At 35.9% G+C, this 26,137-nt stretch overlaps 2 protein-coding genes across 3 annotated transcripts in view; one reads left to right on the top strand and one right to left on the bottom strand.

The window, feature by feature from the left end:
• The window catches only part of LOC118276327 (apoptotic protease-activating factor 1), a 35,016-nt gene extending 25,870 nt beyond the window's left edge, over positions 1-9,146 (bottom strand). The window contains exon 1 of one of the 2 annotated variants that reach the window (XM_050707255.1): positions 9,081-9,146. The gene's annotated coding sequence lies outside the window, so the exon portion shown is untranslated. Of the gene's footprint in view, positions 1-6,718; positions 6,993-9,080 lie in introns of those variants that run through there. The other variant, XM_050707253.1, reaches the window with a different exon arrangement.
• A 10,978-nt stretch (positions 9,147-20,124) lies between these two features.
• Positions 20,125-25,053, top strand: LOC118276182 (toll-like receptor 6). The gene has a single exon (XM_035594406.2). The coding sequence runs from the start codon at positions 20,343-20,345 to the stop codon at positions 24,366-24,368; it is 4,026 nt and encodes a 1,341-aa protein (XP_035450299.1). The 5' UTR covers positions 20,125-20,342; the 3' UTR covers positions 24,369-25,053.
• The last annotated feature ends 1,084 nt before the right edge of the window (positions 25,054-26,137 follow it).

Below are 26,137 nucleotides of genomic sequence, written 5' to 3'. Positions count from 1 at the left end.
GAAACTATGTACAAACACGATATACTGTAAATTCTCTTCAAATGTTTCTGTCTGAAACCTTGGTCAGTGCAAATAGTAGTCGAAATGTTAACGATTTATATTAAAAGAGTCCCGTGCAACAAAACGACAAATGTTACAAAAATACAACGTGTAATTTACTTAGAACTAAAAAGAAAACACGTACCAACTTGTACTTCACAAGCTATTGTCTTGTAACCTGAGGACTTAAAGACCACAAAGCCCGACTATTATTGCCATCATCAAAAAATACAAAAGGTGTATTTTTTTGCCGTTTGGCCCTTATGCATGACAAATGAAATCTAGTGACGCATAGCAAGTTATCTCCAATAACGTTAAACAATTGTAATTTAAGTAACAATAATTGTTTAGGTTTGAATCGAATATCATAAAAAGCGAAAGGTGAACAACCTTAGTTTATCTCTGACGACGCATTTTCTTTAGCCCGATATGCCTTTTTTATATCAAAAGTTCGTCAAAATAATTAATTCATTAACATTTTTATTTTGTTGCAAATTAAATGGTAAGTTGAACCGGTTTTGTTTTAGTCTGGGTTTACTAAGAAATTTTTATTTTTGAACTGGTCTAAATATTGGTTTTTGTGATAATGATACACTTATACCGTTCGGAAACAAAATTAAATCTGGTATCGAGTAAACCAGCATTGTCGACGTCTTTAAGATTCAAATTAGGATGCAAGGGAAATTACATTTTCAAGAGTTATTTTCGGATAACTAAGTCATTTTCTTCAAGGAAATGTAAAATTGCAGAAAGTTGTTTTCGTAAGACAAGAAAACAGGAAAACTGAGCCGAAATTGTGTTTTTTTACAAAAGTATGCAACAAAGTTTGAAATTAAACTATGTGTAGGTACCTAATCTAATAATAACGATGAATCATCGCAGTGTAAATGTCATTGACCGATAGTAAGCCGCCTACTGTGTGTAATAAATAACAATCAAGCATATAAAATTACATTTTCAATCCGAATATGTATTATCAAATCGTCGATATCAAGGCATGTCCCTTCTCAGAATTTTCTTCAACAAATCGTGGTACATATTTTTGTCAACAAGATCTTAATCATAGGTAAGCACCGTCTAACGGGATTACCACCAGTGTAGGGTTTTTATTGCGACGTTTAAACTATACAATTTTGGCAGATATAAATATAAAATAAATAAATTTTCCTCAAACCAGGTTTACTATAATAATAATTTGTGGTTTGTAGACAAGCGACTCGAAGGACCAATCAGGAAATCTCTCGATATTTATGACCCATTTCTGTTTTCATTATGGTCATTGGCGTATATTTTGGTGATAATTTGACGTATTTTCCGTATGCAAATGTGTCAATATAATGCATCGTATGGGGAAAACCTCTTATGACTTTAATTTAAACCACATCATTATCATCTTGGCTGACAATATACAAAAAAATTAGCGAGTGAGGCCCAGTAGTTAAGCCAAAAAGTGCATCAATTTCTTTGAGCTATTTGAAAACTGCTTACAGCCGCGCCGCAAGTCCGTAACATTACTAGACAACTTACAGCTCTTCTGTGGCCAAGGAACATGAAGATGTTCACACAGAACTTAAAACTTGGTTAATTTCATTATTTTGTTTGAAAGTTAATTTTTTTATTTTTCGGTTTTCATTGAAATTTAGTAGTAGTTAATATGCTTCTGTAGACGAGTACGTACGTACTTGTGGTTTCATTTAAATCATACGAGAGATCTCCATACTGTATGTGCCAGTTAAGTTAACAGAAACTTATTCGGCAGTGGTGACACACGGGTTGCTAGTACGCTTAATATTCTGTACGCCATAGGTAAAATGATCATTGTATTTAAGTCAGTTAAGAAACATTACTTAGTTCATTGCATCACCTACTATCAGAGCCGAAGTCCTGAGACGTGTCCACAAATGACACGGTTCACGTTAGGAGCTTTTAAATATGGGTAGTTATTCGAGAAAAAAAAGATAATATAAAGGGTTTTAATGATTAATCGACATTAGGGTTTCTGTGGTCGTAAATAGGGATACAGTACTCCATCAAGATCATGACATTCAGCATGCGCAGACGCAGCGACGTCGCGCTGCCTACTGTGACGTCGCCGCTTTGTGACTCGACACTAGTAGAGCTTTCCTCCATTAATTAACATGAGTAGACCGTGATTTTTAGTTAATTTAGTGTCACGACAGTTATTATAAAAATTCAGTACTCCGTTATACATATATGACAGTCATAATATGTGCATTTTGAGGAAACTCACATCGCTATCATGTCCTTGCCTTGTCTAATTACTGTAACTGTAATCGTGTCATTTTGTGCGTATGGTGCAGGTAAATCAGTCATCCATTAGTCATTTACCTCGTACATTGCACATTGATGAAAGTTTTAGCAGAGATAGATGATTAAGTACTGCGTACTTCGGACCTGAGTGGCTTTCGACAGGCAATAGAAGAATATAATTGGGGTTTCCGTCAAAATGGGGATGGGTAGAACTAGAATAAGAAAACCCTTGTGTAGTAAAGGAACTAGCTGGTAACTGGCACTGTGAATAATAATTAGACCACAGATATTGGATTGGATACGGGCCTAACTTGTTCTATTAGTTAGTGAAGTTTTACAGATTACAGAGCTTTCTGCCATAAGACCAATCAAATTCGTCTGTACCTATCTTGCGTAAAAAATGTGACAACAACAAAGAATAATAATGTCATTGTGTGATGTCATTCCAGTCAGATGACCAGCCAGCAGGAAAAATCACTCGAATCTGTAAATTTTTGGATTGGATTATCGACTGTATATCAAAACATTAATGTTGAAAATCTAATAAATCTAACTATGTTAAGTATAGAATATAATTTTATGCTTAATAACCCTATACTTTAAGTTTTCGCATGCCTACTGAAGGCGAAATGTGTTTAGCTACATAATTACTATTACCACCTTTTGTACTATATTTCGGCGAATAAAGATTTATTATTATTATATTATGGAGCAGGTTGACCTGTTCGTGTCTGTACCTGGGAAAAACAGACGACATAATTTACAAAACATACTAATTACACTCCTACTGTGCCAAGGTCATGTTATCTTTGTACTAGCTAGCGTCAAATTAGTGTCATTTGAACGGAAATTGGTCAAGTAGAGTGATAAGGAATACTTATCGAACATCTATTGTACTATGATTCATAATATATTCCCTTAAATAGGTAACTGGTGGCAATAAGTGTGCCTACTGCTTCTTTACTGGGTAATATCAAATAAATATGTGACATCGTTTTGTTAGTAGTTAATTACAATTGTAATTCAATAAAATGTTGACAAAATTATTAAATTATACGTACAACAATTATACGTTAAACGGTAAAACGGGGTGAATAGAATACGAGAGGTGAATAAATACAGGAATGGGGTTTCTTTTATTCTACCATCTAACTATTCACCCCATTCCTGTATCTATTCACCGTTTGAATTCTATTCAAATCCCTTTTACAGTAATTAATATTTTAAAATAAGTAAATATATTAATGTAATTTTAATATAAATACATGATTCAAATAACATACCTCATAAGAAGTTCCAAAAGACACACATTAATTAAATAAATTCAAACTTTTACTGACTAAACTCACAGCTTATTGTGTTAATTAGATGAATGTTGAAACAGCACTGATCAATAAAAACTTATGAAACATAAGTAATCTAAAACATTATGTAATACATAGAAACTAAAAAAGATGAGAAATATATTGCAAATGTTATGTCAATACAAAAATTGCAGGTAAAGCAATAGATATCAACTTCAATAAGTAAATATTATGAAATAACTACCCTCACTTGAGACTATAAGGCATATTTTTGTGTGCATTTGAATAGATAACAGAATTTTATCTATACAACCTGCGTCACTAAACAATGAAAGATAGCTTTCTACAAGAATATCGGAAAGGGACTTTTTAATATAATAATTTATTGATATTCATCTATAGGTATTAAGCCGAATAGGCAGGAAATATGAATTAACAGTAATGAATGTGAAAGTAGGTTATAAAAAAGATTGAATACTAAACAAAATTGAGTATAGAGTTAGAGAGAGCTGAGTATAGAGAGAAGTAGTACAAAACGATCAGAGACTCCAGTACGTGATTGTATTACGTTCAACGAGATCGAAACATTACCATATTTAGCCTCTCTGATTGGTTGATTCATTGGAGCTGGCCAATCGGAACATTGAACGTCATAAACGTGTCGATCACGTTATACGTAAAACCAACTCGTATTAAGAACTCGGGTAAAACCCACACAACTATTTATCTCTAAAAATATAATAAAGGATACCCGGGGAAATAAATTTTTTGATAGTTTTGGCAACAGATAATACTCACATACATTTACAATTGTTAGAATTCTATAAACAAATTATTCCAACAATTTTTATTTAAAACATGACTAAGAATTAGCTCTCGTTTTTAGTATTATTTTGGATACTTAGGTAATTACTAATTAGGAAACCACTTACAACACCTTTTAACTTATTTTGCTCTAATATAGTGGTTTTTTGTTCACTAATGATGGTAGTAATCATTGGTTGCTTTGTAATCTTTTAAGAATGATTATTAATGTTGCTTATTAGGATGTGCTTAAAAATGTATTGTGGGAAAATTCATTCATACAATTCATCAATACTTGTTTTTTCTATTTGTTTGAAAATAGTTTTTAGTTTAGTAATATTTTCATAATATTTTGTTAAGTTAGATGATTAATGAAAAACAAAAACTTTTCTGGCTTCCAGACATGAGTAATAAAATGTTTCGTGGACATTGGAAATCCAGTCTATTTTTACTCATTTCGACATCACTTGAATTCTTTTGAACACATCTCTGACCTATGTCTAGAGGAAGGTTATTATGATTGAGCTAAGATAAAAATAGATTTAAACCAAATGACTGTCAGTATGAGAGACAATACACTACATGTCTATAATAATCCGGGTTAAGGGGGGGGGGGATTGATCTCTAAATAGGAGGAAGTTTCAGATTATATAATCTTTCTCTTATGATAGACCTTTAAAACAAGGACAGAATGCAATTTTGCACAGTAGTTGGGTCTTATACCTAACAATGGTTAAGTATTTAGTTTTCATGAAGTTTTAGATTGAAGAAACTATACTTATAACTATGGCTATATAATGTAGGTGCTGAAAAACTGATTAGTGTGAGACACAATGTGTAGTCTATTGTTGTCTCATATACTCGCAGACAAAAGGTTAATCACAACACTTACTTAATGGGGGTTGGCGATTTCAAATTTATATGTAATTAGAAACTATTAAGCTCATATTTACTCTCAATGTTTTCCTTCATCGTTTGTCAGTACTGATCTTAAAAAGAGGAGACTACATATAACTCGGAAAAAGTCACATTGGTACTTGCCATTGGTAGGTTAAAGTATGATTCTTACAAGATTATGAATATCACCATTTAAATGTGCATACAATAACTTGCGGATAAGTTGGGGTGTTATTTCTTATACTAACTTTTTATTATAAGGTTATTGCGCAATACAATATGGTATGGCAATCTGAAGAATTACGTAAAAACTGAATTATAATGAATAGAATGATGAAAGAAATAGGATGAGCTTTAAGACCTATTACAGAATGTCCCATTAATTTTTTGTTATTTAACCCTTTGGCAGCCGGTATATGAGACACAATTGAAAATACACTGTGCCTAGCATAAATGTATGCTGCAGGTAAAATGAATTTAAAAATTCAGCTTTATTTATGAGAATATCCATAAATCAAATAAGTGAAATTTATCTAATTCTTCTAAGATTTACACTTCAACAAGTCATGTTTCTTTGTGATGAATTAATTGAGAACTTGTAATAAATACATAACTTTAGATAGAAAACCTGTACCTACCTAAGAAGAAGGCCCGCTTTTAATATTTTTTTTCTACAATCTAATAAATTAAATATTTGCTGTAATGGAAAAATTACTTACTAAACAGATTTGAACATGAATTGGTATAGACAGCCACCAATATACAGTATGAGTTACAATTATTATAAGCTACTTTAAATTCAGGCAAAACAGGTAAAATTATAGACAGAAGTTGATACATACTTTTATAAATTAATTTCATTTCAATTTTAATAAAGAGAAAAAGTTAATTCTTAGATAAAACTAGAGACAAAGCATAATAAAACTGTTGTGCAATGATATTGTGATATTTGCAACAATCAGTCACTTATGTGGTCAATCAACTGTAATTCCAAGTAAAGATTTGTGGTTCCAAAAAGTACTTAACTAATGAAGTTACAAAAAATCTAAGATTTATAAGTATAACCCTGCTTTTCAAACGAATTTATTTTAAGAGATAAATATTTAATACATTAAAATTGCCTACTTCTATTTATGAATACGAGTCTAATGTTTCAGTCATGTGAGGTTTAAAAAAATCGTCAAATAAAGCTTTTGCTTTCAAGTTTTAATTACTTGTTTACTAATATTACAGCAATCGATACATATTAAACGCGATATAAATGTAATCATTATTAAACCTTTTAAGATTTCGTCGCTCTTAAACATACGAAATAAAAATGATGTTCCCGAACTCCTAAGAAATTATTTGTAAAATGACAAAAAATAACCGTTTAAAAGTTCACAATGAAAGTTTGTACTTACTCCCTTAGTCACAAACTAATCCACATTTCAACGCAGGTTTAATTATTCATTTATTATTTTATAGTATAAAAATCACAGCACAGTTCAAACTTGTTGAGCACTACTTCAAAACAAAGCAAACAAAGTGAATGCAACACAACTGCAATGGCTCACGATTTACACTTGTCAAACTCAAAATAGTCAAAATGGATTTTGAGATACAAGTTTCACTATTAAAATATTCAACATTTCAAGCATAACCCAAAAATAAATTTACGACTCAGTCTATGGCACAAACAAAGATAGCTAATAATTGCAATGCTACAAAATGTGGCCAAGCAAAGCACCTGCCACCGACATTTGTCAAACTAGGATTGACTATGCATAGTGCATTTCTTCAATTGGGTTGCCAATTTATAAATATCTATTAGTAATTATTATTTTTGATTTTATTTACAAATTAATCATGATCTACGTCCTTATTTGAAATAAATTATGTCCATAAAGGGATTTTTTAATATTAAGTAATGAAATTTGTTAGAAAGGTTGGCAACACCTGAAGACCGAGTCGAATCCAATGCGCTTTATCTATTAATTTTCCTAATGTACTCTTTCTTTCTTTATTTTTTTTGACTTTTATATTTTATCCAGTATTTAGATAGATCTACTAGGGTTAACTCCATGTTATCAAGTGTTATTTTTTAAAAGCTTTGCATTGCGTACCTAACGCCATCTATCAGATTTGTATGTAACTAAGATCGACTGCGTGTTACTAGAGCTTCACGTTCACACAATGCTAAGTTGTATGTAAGTATATTTTTTATTGTTTAGTTTCTCACTTTACATCTTGATGTCGTTATTATAATAAATTAAGCAAGTGTATTTTAGATTTGAACAAACCATTTTGAATATTAAATAAAAAAAATAATTTAGAAATGAAACAATAAAAGAAAGTACTTTCCTACAAATTCAAGAATCAAGACAAGTAGCAAACTTTTAAAGGAAGCATATTTAGGTTTTGTATAACTCACATGCCTTGAATAGGCCCTTTGCCGACCCTTTAATCGACAACCGAGCACAGGATCTCGGATTCGATTCACGGGTAGTGCAAAGAGTTACCTATTGAGTTTTCGAAAATCTTGATTATGTCACGGGTGTATGTATAGCCATAGATTCTATTACCTACATATTTTCTAAACTACCTATCTAAGAAGCATTGTTATGATTATGTCCTATTCACCTAACGAATTACCCCCTAAACAATCAAATTAATATAACTGAGCAATAAAATCACACACAAGGCATTATACATATTATTCCTATTATATACCACAGAACTTATTTGCGAAAGTGATACAAATAAAATTCTTACAATATCACGTGCACCCAGGTAGGTAGAGCAGATGTACGGTACGACAAAGGCTTTTAGCAATGTCTGTAAACAAACCATTCTTTTGAGGTCGGATCAAGGCCGGCCATGAATGGCGTTGTGGCGGGCCTAACTTTTAATAAGATTTATTGTAACCGATCTTGTTTTGACAATCACAATAGTGAGATTCGTGGCGGTAAACGGACATCTTTGTGTGGTCTTACGGTTTATTGTAAGAGGCTTTAGTGAAGTCAAAACTTTTACACCTGGTTAGTAAAAAAAGTAAAATTATTAAGTAACGATTTCTTGATACGTGAATGTTGTGGTGGGCCAGAGGTTTTAGAATTAAGACGCCTGCTTCTCATGCTAAGGTTGCGGTTTCGAAACCGCAAGGGCGAGTACCAATGTGACTTTTTCCGCGTCATACCTATGTATGTACTTTCTTAGACTATTTAGACACCACTGTGAAATCACAAACGTGAGGAAACCTGGGCTTACAATTTCTAATTATTAGTTAGTAAGTTTGAAATCCTCAATCCGCTTTGAGCAAGGGTGGTGATTAATGCTCACCTTCTCCGTGCGAGAAGTGCTTTGGTCAGCTGTGATTTCCTGATGTTTTGCATATTATACTCTTAACATAAAACTTCGTTAGATAAAAAAATTATGAACATTTAGTAGGACAGCTAGCTAACCGCAAAGAATTATAATCCTAGCGATCACTAGTCCATCGAATTTATCTTAGGAGCCTCATTTTGGACTACTTTACAACTTACGAGTTGCTACAACAAGTCACAAATGTTCCATAACAACGATAGCGTTAAAACTCAGCTGAGTTATGGTAATGGGCCCAGAGATACCTTCACAGGTTCCTTCGCTCCCTGGTCGGACTCGATCCAAAACGTAGGAAACCCTTTAATCTTAACGACACGTAACATAAAGATGTCTACCTCCACGTCACTAAAAGGCAATTGTTGTTAAATTTAATGGGGTATAAAATAAAATAGTCTGACTCACGATAATTATTGATGGATAAACGTATTCGGTGTTAGTTCTTGTTAGTGTTGCAGAGATTAATGGTGTTAAAGTTTTACAATAATGTGACACCGTGGTGACACCTGTACTAGTATAAGTGTATAATCTATGCCTGTATCTGTCAAGAACACGATGATTGTGAAAACTTCTTTGTATGTGAAATTTATATTTTGAATATTGAATAGAATTTAGTGCATAGATACTTAAATAATTAGGTGAGTAATAAAAGTTCCAAGTAAGGCTTTAACTTCGGTGTTGCGGACTGCCTGACGGGTTACTGGGGTCCGGTTCAAAGCAGAAGTAGGAACGGGGTGGTTTTTAGTCAGTAAAAGTCAGACATTCCCTCTAGCCACAGGCAAGGCGGGAGAAGTCATGCTTAAAAGGAAGGCTTTAACAAATACGCAGAAGACAAAAAAATTGCTTGCCTTATTTATTCCATACAGAGAAAATTATACTTACATGTATTCCTGTTATGTAAAACTGGACAGATCCATAATTCTAGGCCATGAATGTCATCATATCATTGTCGTGCTGCACTAACAATCTCAACACGTATAAATTAAACACATGTTTATGTTAATGAGCCAATTAAAGTTAATTTCAAGAATGAGAGGTAATTACAGGAATCGTCTAATTACGTTTGAATTTATAGTTGACAGTATAATTTCCGCTATTCATCGTTTTTGTTGTGATAGGTCGTTAAACTTTGGTACTTAGATGTTTATGAAAATTTTGAGTGGAAATTAGTAGATGAGTCTCGAAAGGAACAAAGAAATCCACCACGTTCATGTTTCCTAGTACTTTCTCGAAAGAGCTTTGGAACTAATCATCCTGTGGCTTCTCTCGCCTTGAGCGAGACGAAAGGGAGTGTCAGGCTCTTTCTGACTAAAAACCACCCCGTTCCTGCTCCAGCTTTTCGAACCAGAGACCCGGTAACCCGCTAGGTAGTCCGCATCTCCGGTCTTTCGAATACCTGGCAGTATTTATCATATTAATATTTTGCAAATAAATGATATGAATTCCTACAAAGTATTTTAATGATAATAAAAAAAAGTATTTCTAAAATGGAAGCTATAGCGTTAAGCGAAGCGGTTGCAAAATATGAAATCGTGATGTTTTACCAAGTATTTGATAAACCAAATCCCCTTATTAATTTAATGTTTCTGAACACCTTTTCACCTTATGTAGGTGGTAGGAAGAGATAGAGCAACAAATCTGGATCGTTTACTCATATATTTAAAGCTCCACCTACATACTATTAAACCTTTTTCGAAAGGGATAATATCATTAGATAGGTAAGTACCAACATGCTTTTCCAACATCTAAAAGAAATTACATTAAACTAATGGACATAAAAATAGTCGATTTCGGAGCAAATGTAGCTATCGTATTGAACTTTGGTGTTCGTGAATGCTTACACCGAACTGGAAACTTCTTTTGCTAACAATCATTTTTTCGTTAGAATAGAATGTTTAAAAAAAACTTCTAAGTACTATCTGCTACGGAAACCAAGTTAAAAATATCGTAAGTGATTAAAAGGTGTGAAAAATGCAGAACAATTAACAATAACTAAAGAGACCTACTTACTTAATTTGATATCTAAATAGACACTGGTTAATAAATAATTAGGTAAGTATGTATTAATTACATTCTTTAACACCAAATTATCTAATGACTTTACTCAATATTTATTTGTTCTCTAACAATACTGATATTACCAACAATAATGGTCATTATAAGACAATTAGCAAATGAGACCAAAACATGAACTTCAGGCGTAATCACTCTTTGCAGTCATAACGATAAGCCATCATTTGTTCGGGAATTCGACATTAGCCTTATAAGGCAAGTCGTACAAAACTCGGACCAATAAATTGGCTTCATAAATATTGCTAATACAACAACATGTCGGTGTGACAACAATGGTAACGTTGAAGTAAACATCACAGTTCGATAGTCCGCGCACGTCCGTGATTGGTCATTTCAGTATATCTCTGTTAGACGCAACGCGAATCTCGAATGAATTACGGGAATTGTTTACAACGATACACGCCGATTTGGCCAAGATAAAAAGTTGAAGAATTAAGAACGCGCCTGTTGTTATTTAAATAGCAAATTCTCAGATCAGCTCTTTCGACGCCGCTCTTAAAATGCGCGAAGCATGGCAAAACGGTTTGTGATTATGCAGTTTTTAGTACATGATATTCTGCATTTAATTTTATTATGTAGATGTTAACATTCGTGAAATTATGTAGCGTTTAACACACTCGTTTAAACTAAGCAAAGTAATACGGAATTTGATTGTAATTTGCAAAGAAATAGCCAATAAACATACAATCAAAAAGTTTGAATACGTTGGTGGGTGTTCCTAACGTTATTTATGACATAGCATGGTTTTATTTCATTGCCGTAATTTATCATTTCGTATTGATGTCATTGTATACCCACCATTAACTGGGCTTAAACGATTTAATTTTCGACTTTCCCTCAAAACATTGATGGCACCTAATCACGGCCCACGGACAAGATAATCCTAAAATTTATTGGCCATAACAACAGACTGTCGTCAATCGAATTGATATTGTGGTCATACAGAATTATAAACAGTTTGGTGCTAATGAAATTACATTGAATTGCTATAAATTAGAAGGCGACAATGTTTGAGGCTGGGGTGACCACAATGATGGTCATTTACAATACGCCGTATTTGGGTTAAATAGTGGTCACAAAATAAGACCACCCTAAATGTTTGGGTGCGTTGTGTTGTGTATCACAAGCCACAATGGTGTTGGGAGCAAGATGTTTGGACTACAAGAAACGAATGACGTAATTTATTGGGGCAGTTGGCCAACGACTAAGTTGACGTTAAGGTCATGGAATGTATGGAATTGTTAACCACTGAATATTTATAAATTGTAACGAAACTAAATTGAACTCACTTTGTTGTTATATTAAGTTTACCTGCCCACGAGATGACAAAAAAGTGCTACGGAGGATGCTCTTTCATATCGCCGAAAAATATTATGTAACATCGAATACAAATAACAGGCATCTAGAGGGGGTATAATTAAAGAATTATTTTGATATAATATCGCGGTTATTCTCACGAGCTTCCATTTCGTTCATGACGTATCTAAAATTCTTGTGGACAAAGGGTCGAGTGCCGGTAGGGCAGCCAGGAGCGTAGGTAGCGTCGTCCGCGGGGCCTTCCGTCAATATCGTGGACAGCGGGACACCATTGTCACTGGTTCCATTGTACCCGCTGACGCTGCGAAGCACAGACCAAAAATCATTAATTTTGTATCACAAAGCAAGAACCCACAAATCGAAGGCCTGAAAAAAATTAGGGCCCATTCAGGAGCGGTCACTGACGCACGATGGGATGCGCACTCGCGTAGCTCCGTGGATATTTCGATTTGAGTTTTAATTATACTATTTTATACGACGCCGCGGCCGACAAAGGTAGCTATGATGAGCAGTCGTTCTGATATTCGAACCGTGTGTGGACTATGGATAGTGATTATATTTTTCTTCACGCTTGCTTCGAATTTTAAGGTCAATAATATTTCTTGAATACTAAGTCTTTGTTCTCATAGAGTCATATTTTATTTACAGCCACGCGCCGAGCACTTGTAAAACTAATAAAATACATAACGAAGCTTTTGTTGGCCTGGGATGTGAGGTATGCTACTAAACTCTAGTTTAAACTGTAAACGGATCCGTGCTGTTGCATAGTTACATAAATCACGGGGTTTTTGTGATTAATGTCACAGTTAAACATAAAGATTCATATTTAGTGCAGTCGAGTTTGTACTAAAAGGCTCCGTGACAAACGTAACCGGATTAGTGGCAACTATAAAATACGTTAAAAAATAAAACATTTCAGCTTACTGTTTACAGAACGCGTCTATAATTATTTATTAAAATCCGGGGACATAAATTAAAAATTTCGTGTCACCGTGGTTTTAGAGATCTACACGAATAAAATTTTGGTTATTATTGCGTAATTTTGTAAGAGTTTCAAACTATTTTTCTTCAATAGTACAAAGAGAAATAAATAAGTACAATATACATTTATAAGTAAGTAAGTTTCTTGAACTTTTAATTCAGTTAAGTAAATACAATTAAATTAAAAACGATCCTGCTTCTAATAGCTTGACATTTTGTTTTTTGTTATAAGAAAGTAAGTCCAATTCTATAAAGTTCACTCAACTAAACTAAGCAGAACCCACTAAGCGAACTGGCAGTCGCATATCTTTGTATTTTATCTATCACCAAAATATTTAAACAAACCATTCAACTATCAATAACGTGTGGCGCGACAAATGCGATTAAAACAGCTATACAGTTCCAACCACCACAGATGTTTATAGGGGGGGAATTAAAAAGCACGTCAGAAAAAAAAACTCTTTGTGACGACGAATTTCGCTTTATCCAGTAAACCGGAATCTGCGACCCTCCTTACAAAATAATGCTAATCATAATGGCATTACATTCATTCGTTGGATTCTGTCAAGTATCCCGTGATAGGTCTCGGATTCTCATCATGTTTTTTCTCCCTCTCCTTAAGCTTTTCTCATTATAAAACGCTAATGTATGCGGCGGTTGCATTTGGAGGGCTAATTTAGAAATTCGATTTCTTAATTGTGTTAAGATTTTTAAAAGGTAGAACGAAAGTCTCTTTTGTATTAATAAGCAAGTCCTATTCGGAAGTTGATGAATACAGATCTATGTCTTCATTTAAAAAAAAAACATATTTCTTAGGCATGTTATCCTTCACGAATATGATTGTAATAATCGTTATTAATTATACTTATTCAATTAGCTTTGTTTTTGAGAAGGAAAGTCATCAAATGCCTCTTCCCGCCAAGGGTGAGGCGAGAGGGAGTGTCAGCCTTACTGACTACAAACCATTCCATTCCTAGTCCTGCTTTTCGATTCAGAGCCCCGGTAACCCCTTAGGTAGCATGCAGCTCCGTTATCCAAATAGCTAACTCTACATTATTATTATCCTGATATACCATTACTGCAATTCTATTAAGATATTCTTCTTCTATTCTTCTTTTTTCAGAATAAATCGATTAATCAATTTGAAAACACATCCTATTCAGTACAATATGAAAGGAATATGATTTAGTAAAAATACCGCACATTTGGCCACATAACACACGACATAAAATAACAATATGACCTTAATGCCGACTTTACAAACCATTAGCACATCTGATACAAAATATTTTGACATTTACTACCGCCAAATATGTATGGCTCTTTGGGGATCGCCCATTAGATCCCTGGAAACACGGGAACAAAGTGAATGGCAGACAGCTAGGAAGATCGATTCGATTTATGCGTTTTTTGCAAAATCACACAATGGTCCCTATTTATTGACAGATAATGGTATCCAGAAACCATAGGGAACAGTTGGCGGGAATCGATTCAACTTGTAATGTGGTTAGTTATGGTGATCGGAATCAGCGTTGATTTCATTCGATGTCATTAGGTTAATGTGGTATCAAGATGCAAACAGATACATTAGTGTGTTGTTCATCAAACACCTGTTTGTAAGACACACACTTTCATAATAATATACTCTTTATGAATACAGTTTTGTATACGCATTAAGAGTTAAGAGACAGTTGTGACCGTTATTTTTATATTTATAGTCACGGATGAGAGTTATTATAAACAATATTTTAGAATATCAAGGCCCATTGAATAATGATATGAATTTATCATCGGCGACATTTTGTGATTCTGATTCATTAGGCATAATTATGTACTACGACAAACGGTTCTTTACTAGATCTTCTTTTTTTAAATCTAAAGTTACGCAGGATGCGTGTGGGATAAAAAGTAGATTTAATGTTTTCAGCGGTTTCTCTAAATCTCGACCAGCTTATGAAGAACTATGGAGGTGGGAGAAAATTTGGATTTGTTCCTTAATTTGTTAGTAGAAAGAGGGGTGGAGAAGCTCAGATTAAGTTGGTGAGTGCGTAAGAGCATTTGAGATTTACAACTTCCTGAGTGAGTCGGTACGTTAGCACTGCACTTGATGTGACAATCCTAAGCTATCAGCATATTACACATTTACCGTATCTTTGTATGTACTACAGTCATTACCTTATTTCCAATAAAAACTTAACCATCAGTTGCTATCGAGAATCGTTATCGATGATCACTTTCGATAAAGAAAACAGAAGGTATTTCATTAAAAACTAGTTCTGATGTGAGCTGGATAAATATTAAAAATGTTAAATTATGTGTTTAACTTTTTGTTTTATTTTTATTGAATGTGCTCAGTCGTCTCTATTAATTTACATTGTTTTTGAGTTCAGTGTTCCATTGAGAAGTAGAGATCTTTTAGAATAAACTACTTTAATCTGAATTGAGTGTGGGAGAGCCATGATAGCGTATGAGAGCCATGGAGTGATACCACGGCCTCACAGAAAACCGACGTGAAACAACGCTTGCGTGGTATGAGTAAGGTTACTGGAGGCCCCCTTCCCAATCTTCCTAATTCCCGATTCCCCAACAACCCTTAAATTCCTAATCCCCAAAAGGCTGGCAACCCACTTGTATTGCCTCTGGTGTTTCTCGTGAATCGGGTGTCAATGGGTGGCGGCGGTTGCTTACCATCAGTAGTACCGACTTATACCATAAAAAAATATTTTGTAGTTTTAATTTATTTCATAACAGCTTAACTGCTCAAGAAAAGAAGTTATTTTTAATTCTTTATATAATCTGTACCTAACAGTGGCGTAGCGTAGTGGGGGCGGCAGGGGCGGCCCGCCCCGGGCGGCACTTTTTAGGGGGCGGCAAATTTTAAACAATAAATAATAAAAATATTTTGTACATATTCAACCATTTTATATTTTTTTCGCAACTAGAGATCGGAGAAGAGATCGAAGAAGTGATAGTGGGGATGGAACCTTTAACGAGTGGTCCTGCCCCGAGAGGGAACCTTTAGATAGAGTCGACTATACAAATTTGGACCGAATAAAATGAGCTTACTCTTTAGGCGTAGTCCGGAAATCATGGAAGACGGCCTTGGTCCATCCGATCCCTAAACAAAAACCGGCCAAGTGCGAGTCGGACTCGCCCATGAAGGATTCCGTAACAGCAAGTAGATGACATAATATAAAAGTTGTAAAAAAACTTGGTTTTACATAGTGTTTGTATGAACGACAAAGTTATATTTGCGGTTTTTGAAAATGTTTTATTCCTTAAAAACTAATAATGATATCTGGTTCAAACCAATTTTCGTTGTTAGTTTCTATTGAAATCTACAGCATATATTTATTTTAGTTTTCTCCTTCTCTTATTTTAAAAGTTAGAGGGGGGGGACACTCATTTTTCCACTTTAGAAGCGTCTAACTTTCAAACGGTTAATTTTGACGAAAAATGGTTTTAAGAACCTTAAAGTCTTTTTTAAAGACCTATCCATAGACACCCATTATGGATATGTTTGCTGAAAAAAATGTTTTTTTGAATCACTTCCATGTATGGAGTGCCCCCTTTTAATTTTTAAATTTATTAATTTTTATTCTAAATTCGAATAGCGGTTACCGAAATACATCAACCTTCAAAGTTTCAACTATGTAGGCCCAACAGTTTCGGAAATAAATGGCTGTGACATACGGACGGACGGACGGAAGGACAGACAGACAGACAGACATGACGAATCTATAAGGGTTCCGTTTTTTGCCATTTGGCTACGGAACCCTAAAAAAGCGATAGAACAAATCCGTCCAACTACAGACCGATAGCCATAACTTCCCTCTTCTCGAAAATAATGGAATCCATTATCAACTGCCAGCTCTTGCGGTACCTAGAGGATCACCAGCTACACAGTGACCAGCAATACGGTTTTCGTAAAGGTCGATGGGCTGGGGATCTTCTGGTTTACCTGACACACCGTTGGGCACAGGCGATCGAATCTAAGGGGGAAGCGTTGGTAGTTAGCTTGGACGTGGCGAAAGCCTTCGACCGGGTTTGGCATAAAGCGCTTCTTTCGAAGCTTTCTTCCTATGGTCTTCCCGAGAATGCGTCTACTGCTTCCTTGCAGACAGAAGCATTAAGGTCGTTGTCGACGGGGAATGCTCCGACTCTCTGTCTGTAAACGCAGGTGTCCCTCAAGGCTGCGTGCTATCACCTACCCTGTTCCTCATCCATATCAATGATATGTTGCAAATCAGCAGCATTCATTGTTATGCGGAAGACAGTACAGGTGATGCCTATTATACCGACCGCGCTAACATTTCTCGGGAAAACGTCATCGAGAACCGAAACAGACTTGTGTCTGAAATCGAGACTTCTTTGCGGAGAATCTCAGATTGGGGTGAATTTAATTTGTTCCAGTTTAACCCTAATAAGACACAGGTCGGCGTGTTTAGCCCGGTATTAGAATTGGGATACTTGGCATCAACATTTCGAGCGACGTCCATATCCGTGGCCATCTAGAGGATAAGGCTAAATTATCCTCGAAAAAGCTTGGTGTGCTCATGCTCAACAGATCAAGGCAGTATTTCACTCCAGCCCATCGCCTGCTTCTACATATATAAGGCGCAGGTTCGGCGCCATATGGAATACTAGTCTCATCTGTGGGCGGGGGCACCCCAGTACCAGGTTCATCCTCTGGACCGCGTTCAGCGGCGCGGCATGCGAATCGGATTGTTGAGTGGCAGGAAATTTAAAACCGACTTGACACTTTGGCAATGCGTAGAGATGTAGCTTCGTTGTACATTATATCGCCTATACCACGGGGAGTGCTCTGATTCATGACTGTTCTCGCCGAAAAGTTCTCTATTATGAATGTATGTAATGTGTAGTATACATTAAATTAAAATACCTAAATAAGGGGGCGGCAAAATTGTCTTCCGCCCCGGGCGGCCGACATTCACGCTACGCCACTGGTACCTAAGTTATACCTGGTTAATATTATGAAATGGCATTAGATTTCATCAATAGCGTATTACTGGCAAAAGAAATATGATAAAAAGGTAAATGCATGAATCGCATAAATGTAATGTAATCAGCAAATGCATAAATAGGTATCGTATACCACTAGACAGCGAGGTAGTCTCGTTGTAATCTGATACTTGCTATCACAAATTTACATTTCTTTATCAAAAACACGACTTAATCTTAAACCTGCTTTATAGTAATTTGGGACAAAAATTAGGCAATCCGTGATGACTAAGAATAAGAAAATGTTACGACTACTAAATACAGACTTTGAATTTTTTATTATATGTAAATGTTTTTTGAGTCCTTTTCCATGTTAACCAATATTTAAAATTCTTAATAGAGTAGTAGACGAGGTATGAAAATTAAAAATCTATATAATTAGTCCGTCTCCGGTGTCAGCTGGATAATAAAACAATATTAGACACGTATATTTTAATTTTGTCATATACAATACTTTAGATAAAACGGAGTAAGGTTTAGGTGTGGGAAGTCGTTACGTCACGTTACCCAGTAATATGTAATCGTGACGTCACAAATCAATGTATCGTTGAAAGTATTTAATTTTCCAAAATAAATATGTATACGTATAATGTATTAAACAAAATAGGATACTACCCTATTGTAAGTTATTGTTTGTAAGAATTATTAATAAGCAAGGAATAAGTTCGTATATTATTAGTACCCGCGTACTTCATAGAGTCCAATACGGTAATCCAAAAGGTTAGTACATAGAATAAAGAATGACACCCATAAATCCATGTTATGCCATCGGCTCGTGTCAGGTCGTCGAGAGTGCACTCGTTTAGATCAGTTAACTCTTTGCGGTACAATTTTTGTGTTTCGCCGCCGAGAATGCCAATAAAGCCCTTTTTATGTTCCCCGACGCCTTTTGTTTGTCCAACTGAATTGCGTGTTCGCTTTTACATTTGATTCTGTGATAAAATACCAAAGAAACCGAAGCAATGAACACATTGCCCAACAGTAGTTCAAATATTTAAACTGAATGTTATTCTGATGTGGTATTTTTTAATTAATGATCTCAACAGCCCGTTTTGGTTAAGTTCAAAATATGTTAACGGTAATGCGGATGTGAAAAGAAAGCATTTTAATGTGGCAATGGGCACGTTACTTTAAAAACACAGGGTGTAATTAAAATTTATATTATTAGACATTCGATTGCATCTAATAGTGTTCAAAGAAGGAAAGCGTCCATTAACGGAGATAGCTGTACGTAATTTACTGATTAGACCGGGAATTACTGTATACTTCACACTTGAATCCTTCGGTTCCACATTATCAGCGGTACATAACTTTCCAAAGACATTTTAAGAAGGTTTCGACACGTTAATGATGATGTCATCATGAATCAGTTGTTACCTAGATAAGCGTTATCACAAATGCGTCACAACCCAGGTAGGTCCCGACTTGTAGAACAAAAGCAAGTTGTCTGAATGGTTTCCGCAATTTGTATTGCATTATCGACGATCATATTGTGAAAATATGCACGTAGTCCGCACTGATAACAGGTGATAAATATCGTAGGTATTGTCTGTATCTATGGTAATGGAATGCTTGTAAGATTAACGTTAATTTTGGATTATTGTTTTGAATTATCAATGAGCATTAAAAATACCTGTACAGTCAAATGTATTTTACATGATAAGATGGAAATTATCCTAAATTAATAAAATTTATTAGGGATTTTAAAAGACTTAATGACGCTTAAAATTTAACCGACCTATCAGTAGTCTACGCACTTGGCAGTTTGATTTTTTTAAGTTAAAATAAATTCTATATTTTTTTTTATTTCGCACGCTGTTCAGTCGGAACTCTATTGAAATTTTATGATTAGACAAAACAAACAAAGTAAGCACCGCCATGTTTATAAAAGCTCGCAAAGCGCGCTTCTGTTCATGCCAATCTTGCGGCGAGCAACTTGTTGCCGTTGTGAACTTTTTAACAGACAGAGACAGACGTATCGGTAGGCCTTGTCGGGGGAGGAGCAACCGTGCGCGGGGAGCGTGCCGCCACCGGCCGGTCGCTCAACTTGCTTTGCGCTACGCTCAGTCGCTTCTCACGAGTCTTCGAGAGAGGCGCTTGCTGCACCTCAGCTCGCGAACTCGTGCCGTTATGTGTCGCACTTCGAAACAAGTTTGACGGGAAATTCGTGAAGTTTTCCGAGCGCGTCCGGACTAACGTAGCGATGTGCGCGATAATATCAACTCAAACAGTGACAATTTAAATAAAGTGACAGTTAAAAGTGAGTTATTCGAGATGTTATCGATGGGATTATTGGCTGTATGGTATGCAGCATGGAGTTGGATGTACTTGGGTGTCAGTGCTGCTTCGCTGACGAGCCGCGTCGCGGAGGCACCCCAGGAGTGCGAGTGGCAGCGAGTGTCGGGTGATGCCAGTGAATCTACTCGCGTCCAGTTGTCCTGTTCGCTGCGGACTGCTGCCGGCGCTACAGACCTATTGGCCGGTCTAAGTTCTTCACAAGCTCAGCGCATCACTGTGCTAGATCTACATTGTACAGATGTTCTCTTCTTTGAGAGCTCTTTGGATTTTGGAAGAAGAAAAGAAGAAGGAACACAGCTCTTATCTCGGTTCCACAACCTTAGAGAACTGAGGATAGAGTCTTGTAAAATTCGATATGTTCCCTCAGCTGTTTTATCACCGTTAAGTGGATTGAGAAGTTTAACAATAAGGACACACAACACGGATTGGTCAGCGATGTCAATGGAATTCCACAGGGACACATTCCGTGGGCTTACTGATCTGCGATCTTTGGATTTGGGTGACAACAATATCTGGAACCTGCCTCCTGAAATATTCTGCCTCTTGTACAATTTGAAAGAGCTAAATATAACACAAAACCGATTACAAGACATATCAAATCTTGGATTCTCGGACTGGGGCAATGGGCCAACTGCCCCCGGTAAATCGTGCAACACCGTGTTAGAAACTTTAGACATGTCTTACAATGAAATTAGAACATTACCTGACAATGGATTATCAAGTTTACGTGCACTTCAAAAGTTATTCTTGCAAAACAACAGAATATCTGCTGTAGCCGATAGAGCTTTTGTCGGCTTGAGTGATTTGCAAATTCTAAATCTGTCAACAAACGCTTTGACTGCCTTACCACCTGAAATGTTCCAGTCGTCGAGAGATATCAAACAAATATATTTGAACAACAACTCTCTAAGCGTTCTCGCTCCGGGACTATTGGAAGGATTGGATCAATTGCAAATATTGGATTTATCGGTGAATGAGTTGACAAGTGAATGGGTGAATAGAGACACATTTTCAGGACTAGTTCGTTTAATCGTTCTGAATTTATCATACAACCGAATCACAAAAATAGATGCACTGCTATTTCAAGATTTGAATAATCTACAGTTTTTAAGTTTGGAACACAACAACATAGCACGTGTAGCGGACGGTGCATTTTCTAATTTGAAAAACCTTCACTCGCTTTCTCTAGCACATAATAACATATTAGAAGTTGACAGCGGACATTTCTCAAATCTTTACGTTCTGAATCAGTTGTTCCTCGACGGCAATAGAATAACGAAAGTCGATTTACGATCTTTTGAGAACATAACGAAGCTTCACGACTTGGGACTCAGTGGAAACCAGTTATCGGAGGTACCGGAAGCAATCAAAACATTGAGATTTTTGACATCCCTAGACCTAGGCATGAACAGGATTACTAAAGTGTCCACATCACAGTTTGAAGGTTTAGATGATTTGTATGGCTTACGTCTCGTCGGAAATAAAATAGAAAAGATATCAAAGGATACATTTGCTGCCTTACCCTCGATGCAAATATTGAACTTAGCTTCAAACAACATAGATCAAATAGACGACGGAGCTTTTGCTTCAAACCAACAGTTAAAAGCAATCGGACTGGACGGTAACAAACTAGTGGACTTGAAAGGCATATTTACTAACACCCAACCGCTTGTTTGGTTAAACGTGTCTAACAACGAGTTGCTTTGGTTTGATTACAGCCATATTCCTACTAATTTGGAATGGCTGGATATGCACGAGAACAAAATTGAAAAGCTTGAAGATACATATGGGTTAAAGGAGTCTTGTTCAGTTAAAATGCTCGATATTAGTTACAATAAATTGAGGAGCATTGATGAGTTCTCTTTCCCAAGCAGTATAGAGACTGTTGTTTTAAACAATAACAACATTGATAAAATAAGTCCGGGAACATTCTTACAAAAGTACAACCTGAACAAAGTAATGCTGTATGCAAATAAAATACGCACATTGGAGCTTGGTGCTTTTGCGATATCATCTGTTCCTGAGGACAAAGATTTACCCGAGTTTTATATTAGCGAAAATCCATTTGAGTGTGACTGTACAATGGAATGGCTGCAGACAATTAACCAATTAAGTGACCTCAGGCAGCGCCCGAGAGTAATGGATTTAGAAAGTGTAAGGTGCTCTTTAACCCATTCACGAAGCAGATCGGATATGCTTTTGCTGGAAGTAAAATCTTCAGAATTTCTGTGTGAGTACGAGTCACATTGTTTCGCGGTGTGCCATTGTTGTGACTTTGACGCCTGCGATTGTAAGATGACTTGCCCAGATAAATGCTCGTGTTATCATGATCAAACCTGGACCACCACTAACGTCGTCGATTGTTCAAACGCTGGCTACGATCACGTGCCAGACAGAATACCGATGGATGCGACCGAAATATACTTAGATGGAAATGACTTGAAAGAGTTAGGAAATCACGTTTTTATTGGCAAAAAAAAGTTACAAGTGTTGTATCTAAATAATAGCAATATCAACACAATACAAAATAGAACATTTAACGGTATTGAGTCATTGAGAATACTTCATTTGGAGAATAATAAATTGGAGGTTCTAAGAAATACGCAATTTACTAGATTACCCAATTTGAATGAACTTCATCTTAGTGATAACAAGATTAAGGTTATAGAAAATGATACGTTTAATTACCTGCCCTCACTGGAATACTTGAACCTCGACAATAACGGCTACGTTGATTACATGCCATGGAGAGTCATTACAGACAACGATCCCCGCACTCGTGTCTCGGTAGATGGGAATAACTGGATTTGCGATTGTAAAGACGTCAACCAGCTGAATCAATGGCTTCTCAAAAAGTCAAAAGACACAGAAAGTATGATGTGCTACTTTGCCCATGGTCAAGCTATGAATAAAACCATCGCAACTGTAGCTAAGGAATGTAAAACGGAGACGACTACTGAAGAAACCGGCACTGAGACACTAAAGCGATTATTCATTGAATCGCATGACGGTGTCGAAAATTACATTCCATATATCGCTGCGGTACTGATAATAGCAATTATTCTCTTACTAATGTGTGCTTTGCTCTTCATGTTCCGAGAAGATTTTAAATTATGGATGCATTCGAGATACGGTGTAAGAGTATTCACTTCGACTCCGAAAGATATGAACGACAACAAAAACAAACGGTTCGATGCTTTTTTTGTTTACAATCCACGAGATGAAGATTTCGTTACTCGCGCCGTGAGTTCCGAATTAGAAAATATGGGACACACTTTATGTCTGCAACATCGAGACTTGCCTTTGGTTGAAAGGCGTTCAGGTGATAGTTTAGTGAGTGCTTCCGAAAGTTCTAAAAGACTCGTTATAGTGCTATCGATAACATTTTTACAACAAGAGTGGTACGCGGCAGAAACAAACGCTGCTATACAAAGTGCAATCAATTCAGTGAACGTTAGGCATAGACGTCAAAAGATAATATTCCTTGTGACGACGGACTTGAGTGCCATAAACATTGACCCGGACCTAAAAGTGCTACTTAAAACGTGTACAGTGATCGTGTGGGGTGAAAGAAACTGTTGGGAAAAGCTAAATTTTCGGTTACCGGATGTGGACGTGACACTTCCAAATCGGACGCTTCATAATGCGAATAATATGAAAAGTGGTAGTAATAGGGAGGCGTTTGGTCGACATGGAAATTTGAGGTATACGGCGCCGCCGACATCTCATGATCCTTGGTATAAGTACGGTATGAATCCGCCTGGTTTGATGATGTCGAGCCCGATGCATTCGACAAGCGCAAGCGCAGAAGTGTCAGCGCGCAGCACGGAGGACGAAACGTGTTCGGTGGCAAGTAGCGAGGGTCGGCCTGACGATCGCCTACCCCATCATCATAGTTACGTTTCTATAGATAATCACCAGTGCGAGGAGCGGCCTCTAAGGCCCGCGCAACAAATTCCCATGTCGAGCACGACGCATCCTAGAAAGACTTACTTTGTATAAACGAATGATCATTGTGATTTGTATTATTATCTGTAAATAACTAGCATTGTATAAATATTGTAATCTGGCATAATATATTCGATGCAAATTGTGTTTATAAGCTTGTATTTGTTGGTGCTGTAATATTAAATTGTTTATGTAACAGTAATCGGTCTTGTGCCAGATTTGAAAATTCTTTTTATCGTACTGTGAGTACTATTGATGTCTATTATGATTCTGCACATATTTGTATAATATTTTGTACCTGTTTGAATAGTATTCATTGTCCTTCTTTTCTCATGAGTTATTTGTAGATAAATGAAGTTATGTAAATCAATACATTCCTTATTGCATATGTATATGCAACAGTTATACTATAACGAGTAATGATTCATACACTGGTACTTTAAGGTTCCTGACTAATTTTAAGACCTGACATGCTGAGTATTTGTGATAATGTTAGGTACTTATATTGAATTTATCGTATGAAGTGAGAACTGTGTGAAACTATGAACTGTAAATATTATGTAGGTAAAGGTATCGCAGAACTGAAATGTACCCTAGTCAATTGTAAATAGCGTAATTGTAAGATGTATACGTAAGTAAATAATTTTGTGATGTAATTTTTAGCTAGGATATGAAATTTTTTCGTATTTATTACGCTTCCAAACGCAGAGTATGAATAAAATAATATTTTTATCTACTATTTACCGTTTTTTAATGACCATCCATATAAGGCAACCCAAAACACTCTTTATAAAACACACACACACAACATCCAAAACAAACTCAAGTCAACTGCTCAAAAATATATTCGAAAATAATTCTTATTATCAGTTCAAAGAGATTAAATTAGTGTGCTTTACTCTTCAAGTCTGAAGCATATTATAATGATAAAAGCCCAAGCAAAGACCGAGCTCACCCATCTGTCAAAGATGTCAATGAAAAGTAAATATTGAAAGAGTTGTCCATATAAATTAAATGGTTAGGCTCCATGAGCTTGACAAAGACAGGTGTAGTAGGCTCTCGAAAGCCTCGGACAAATCTATTGAATTTGTTTGGCTTAGTAATAAAATTATCTAATAGACCTGTCTCGGTTCAAATGTGAACTTCTCATGAGCTCTGCACTTCAAAGTTTATACAGCAGATTGACAGAAAAAAATGCTTATCTTTCGTAACAAGTCGTAACATTTTATAAATGCATATCTTAAAATCGGAGCAGGTGATAGAATAGGGGCAAACGTCTAAACGTCAAGTAAGTTTTTCATTGACATAATCAATTTACCGAACGCTTTGTTCGCCCATCCAGAGTTAAATGTATAAATATTTATTTTATCTAAATTGATCGAGCCGGATAAGATCACGCCCGAGCCCGTACGATTTTAATTTAAAAAGCGACCGCGACAGTGCGCGCACGCCGATGGCCCGCTGCGAAATTATAAATCATCTGCCGGCCGTTCCGATGATGAATAAACAGCATTTTAATTGACTTTTGATTACGACGATGTCTCTTCATTGTTAAGTAGAGGTGTAAGTAAATGGAGCAATCGATTATGCGTTAAATGCGCACACGCATGTGTCAGATGTCCTTTGGTAAGCAGTTTCACAGAAATTTAAATGTTTGTAAGGGTCAATTTATGGTCTCTACACAGATTAAATTGTATTAAAGTACTCAATCAATAACGGAATTTTATTGTATCCTACATTTTGAGTTCAGGAAAAAAGTAGCTTTTGTGATCGAAATACGGATATCTTGAATACAATTTGAGATATTATGACATGATTTTGCT

Source organism: Spodoptera frugiperda, chromosome 31, assembly GCF_023101765.2.
Source record: "Spodoptera frugiperda isolate SF20-4 chromosome 31, AGI-APGP_CSIRO_Sfru_2.0, whole genome shotgun sequence".
NCBI classification, from domain to species: domain Eukaryota; kingdom Metazoa; phylum Arthropoda; class Insecta; order Lepidoptera; family Noctuidae; genus Spodoptera; species Spodoptera frugiperda.
Note: the sequence above shows the minus strand (reverse complement) of the source record. Positions and strands in the feature narration are given on the sequence as shown.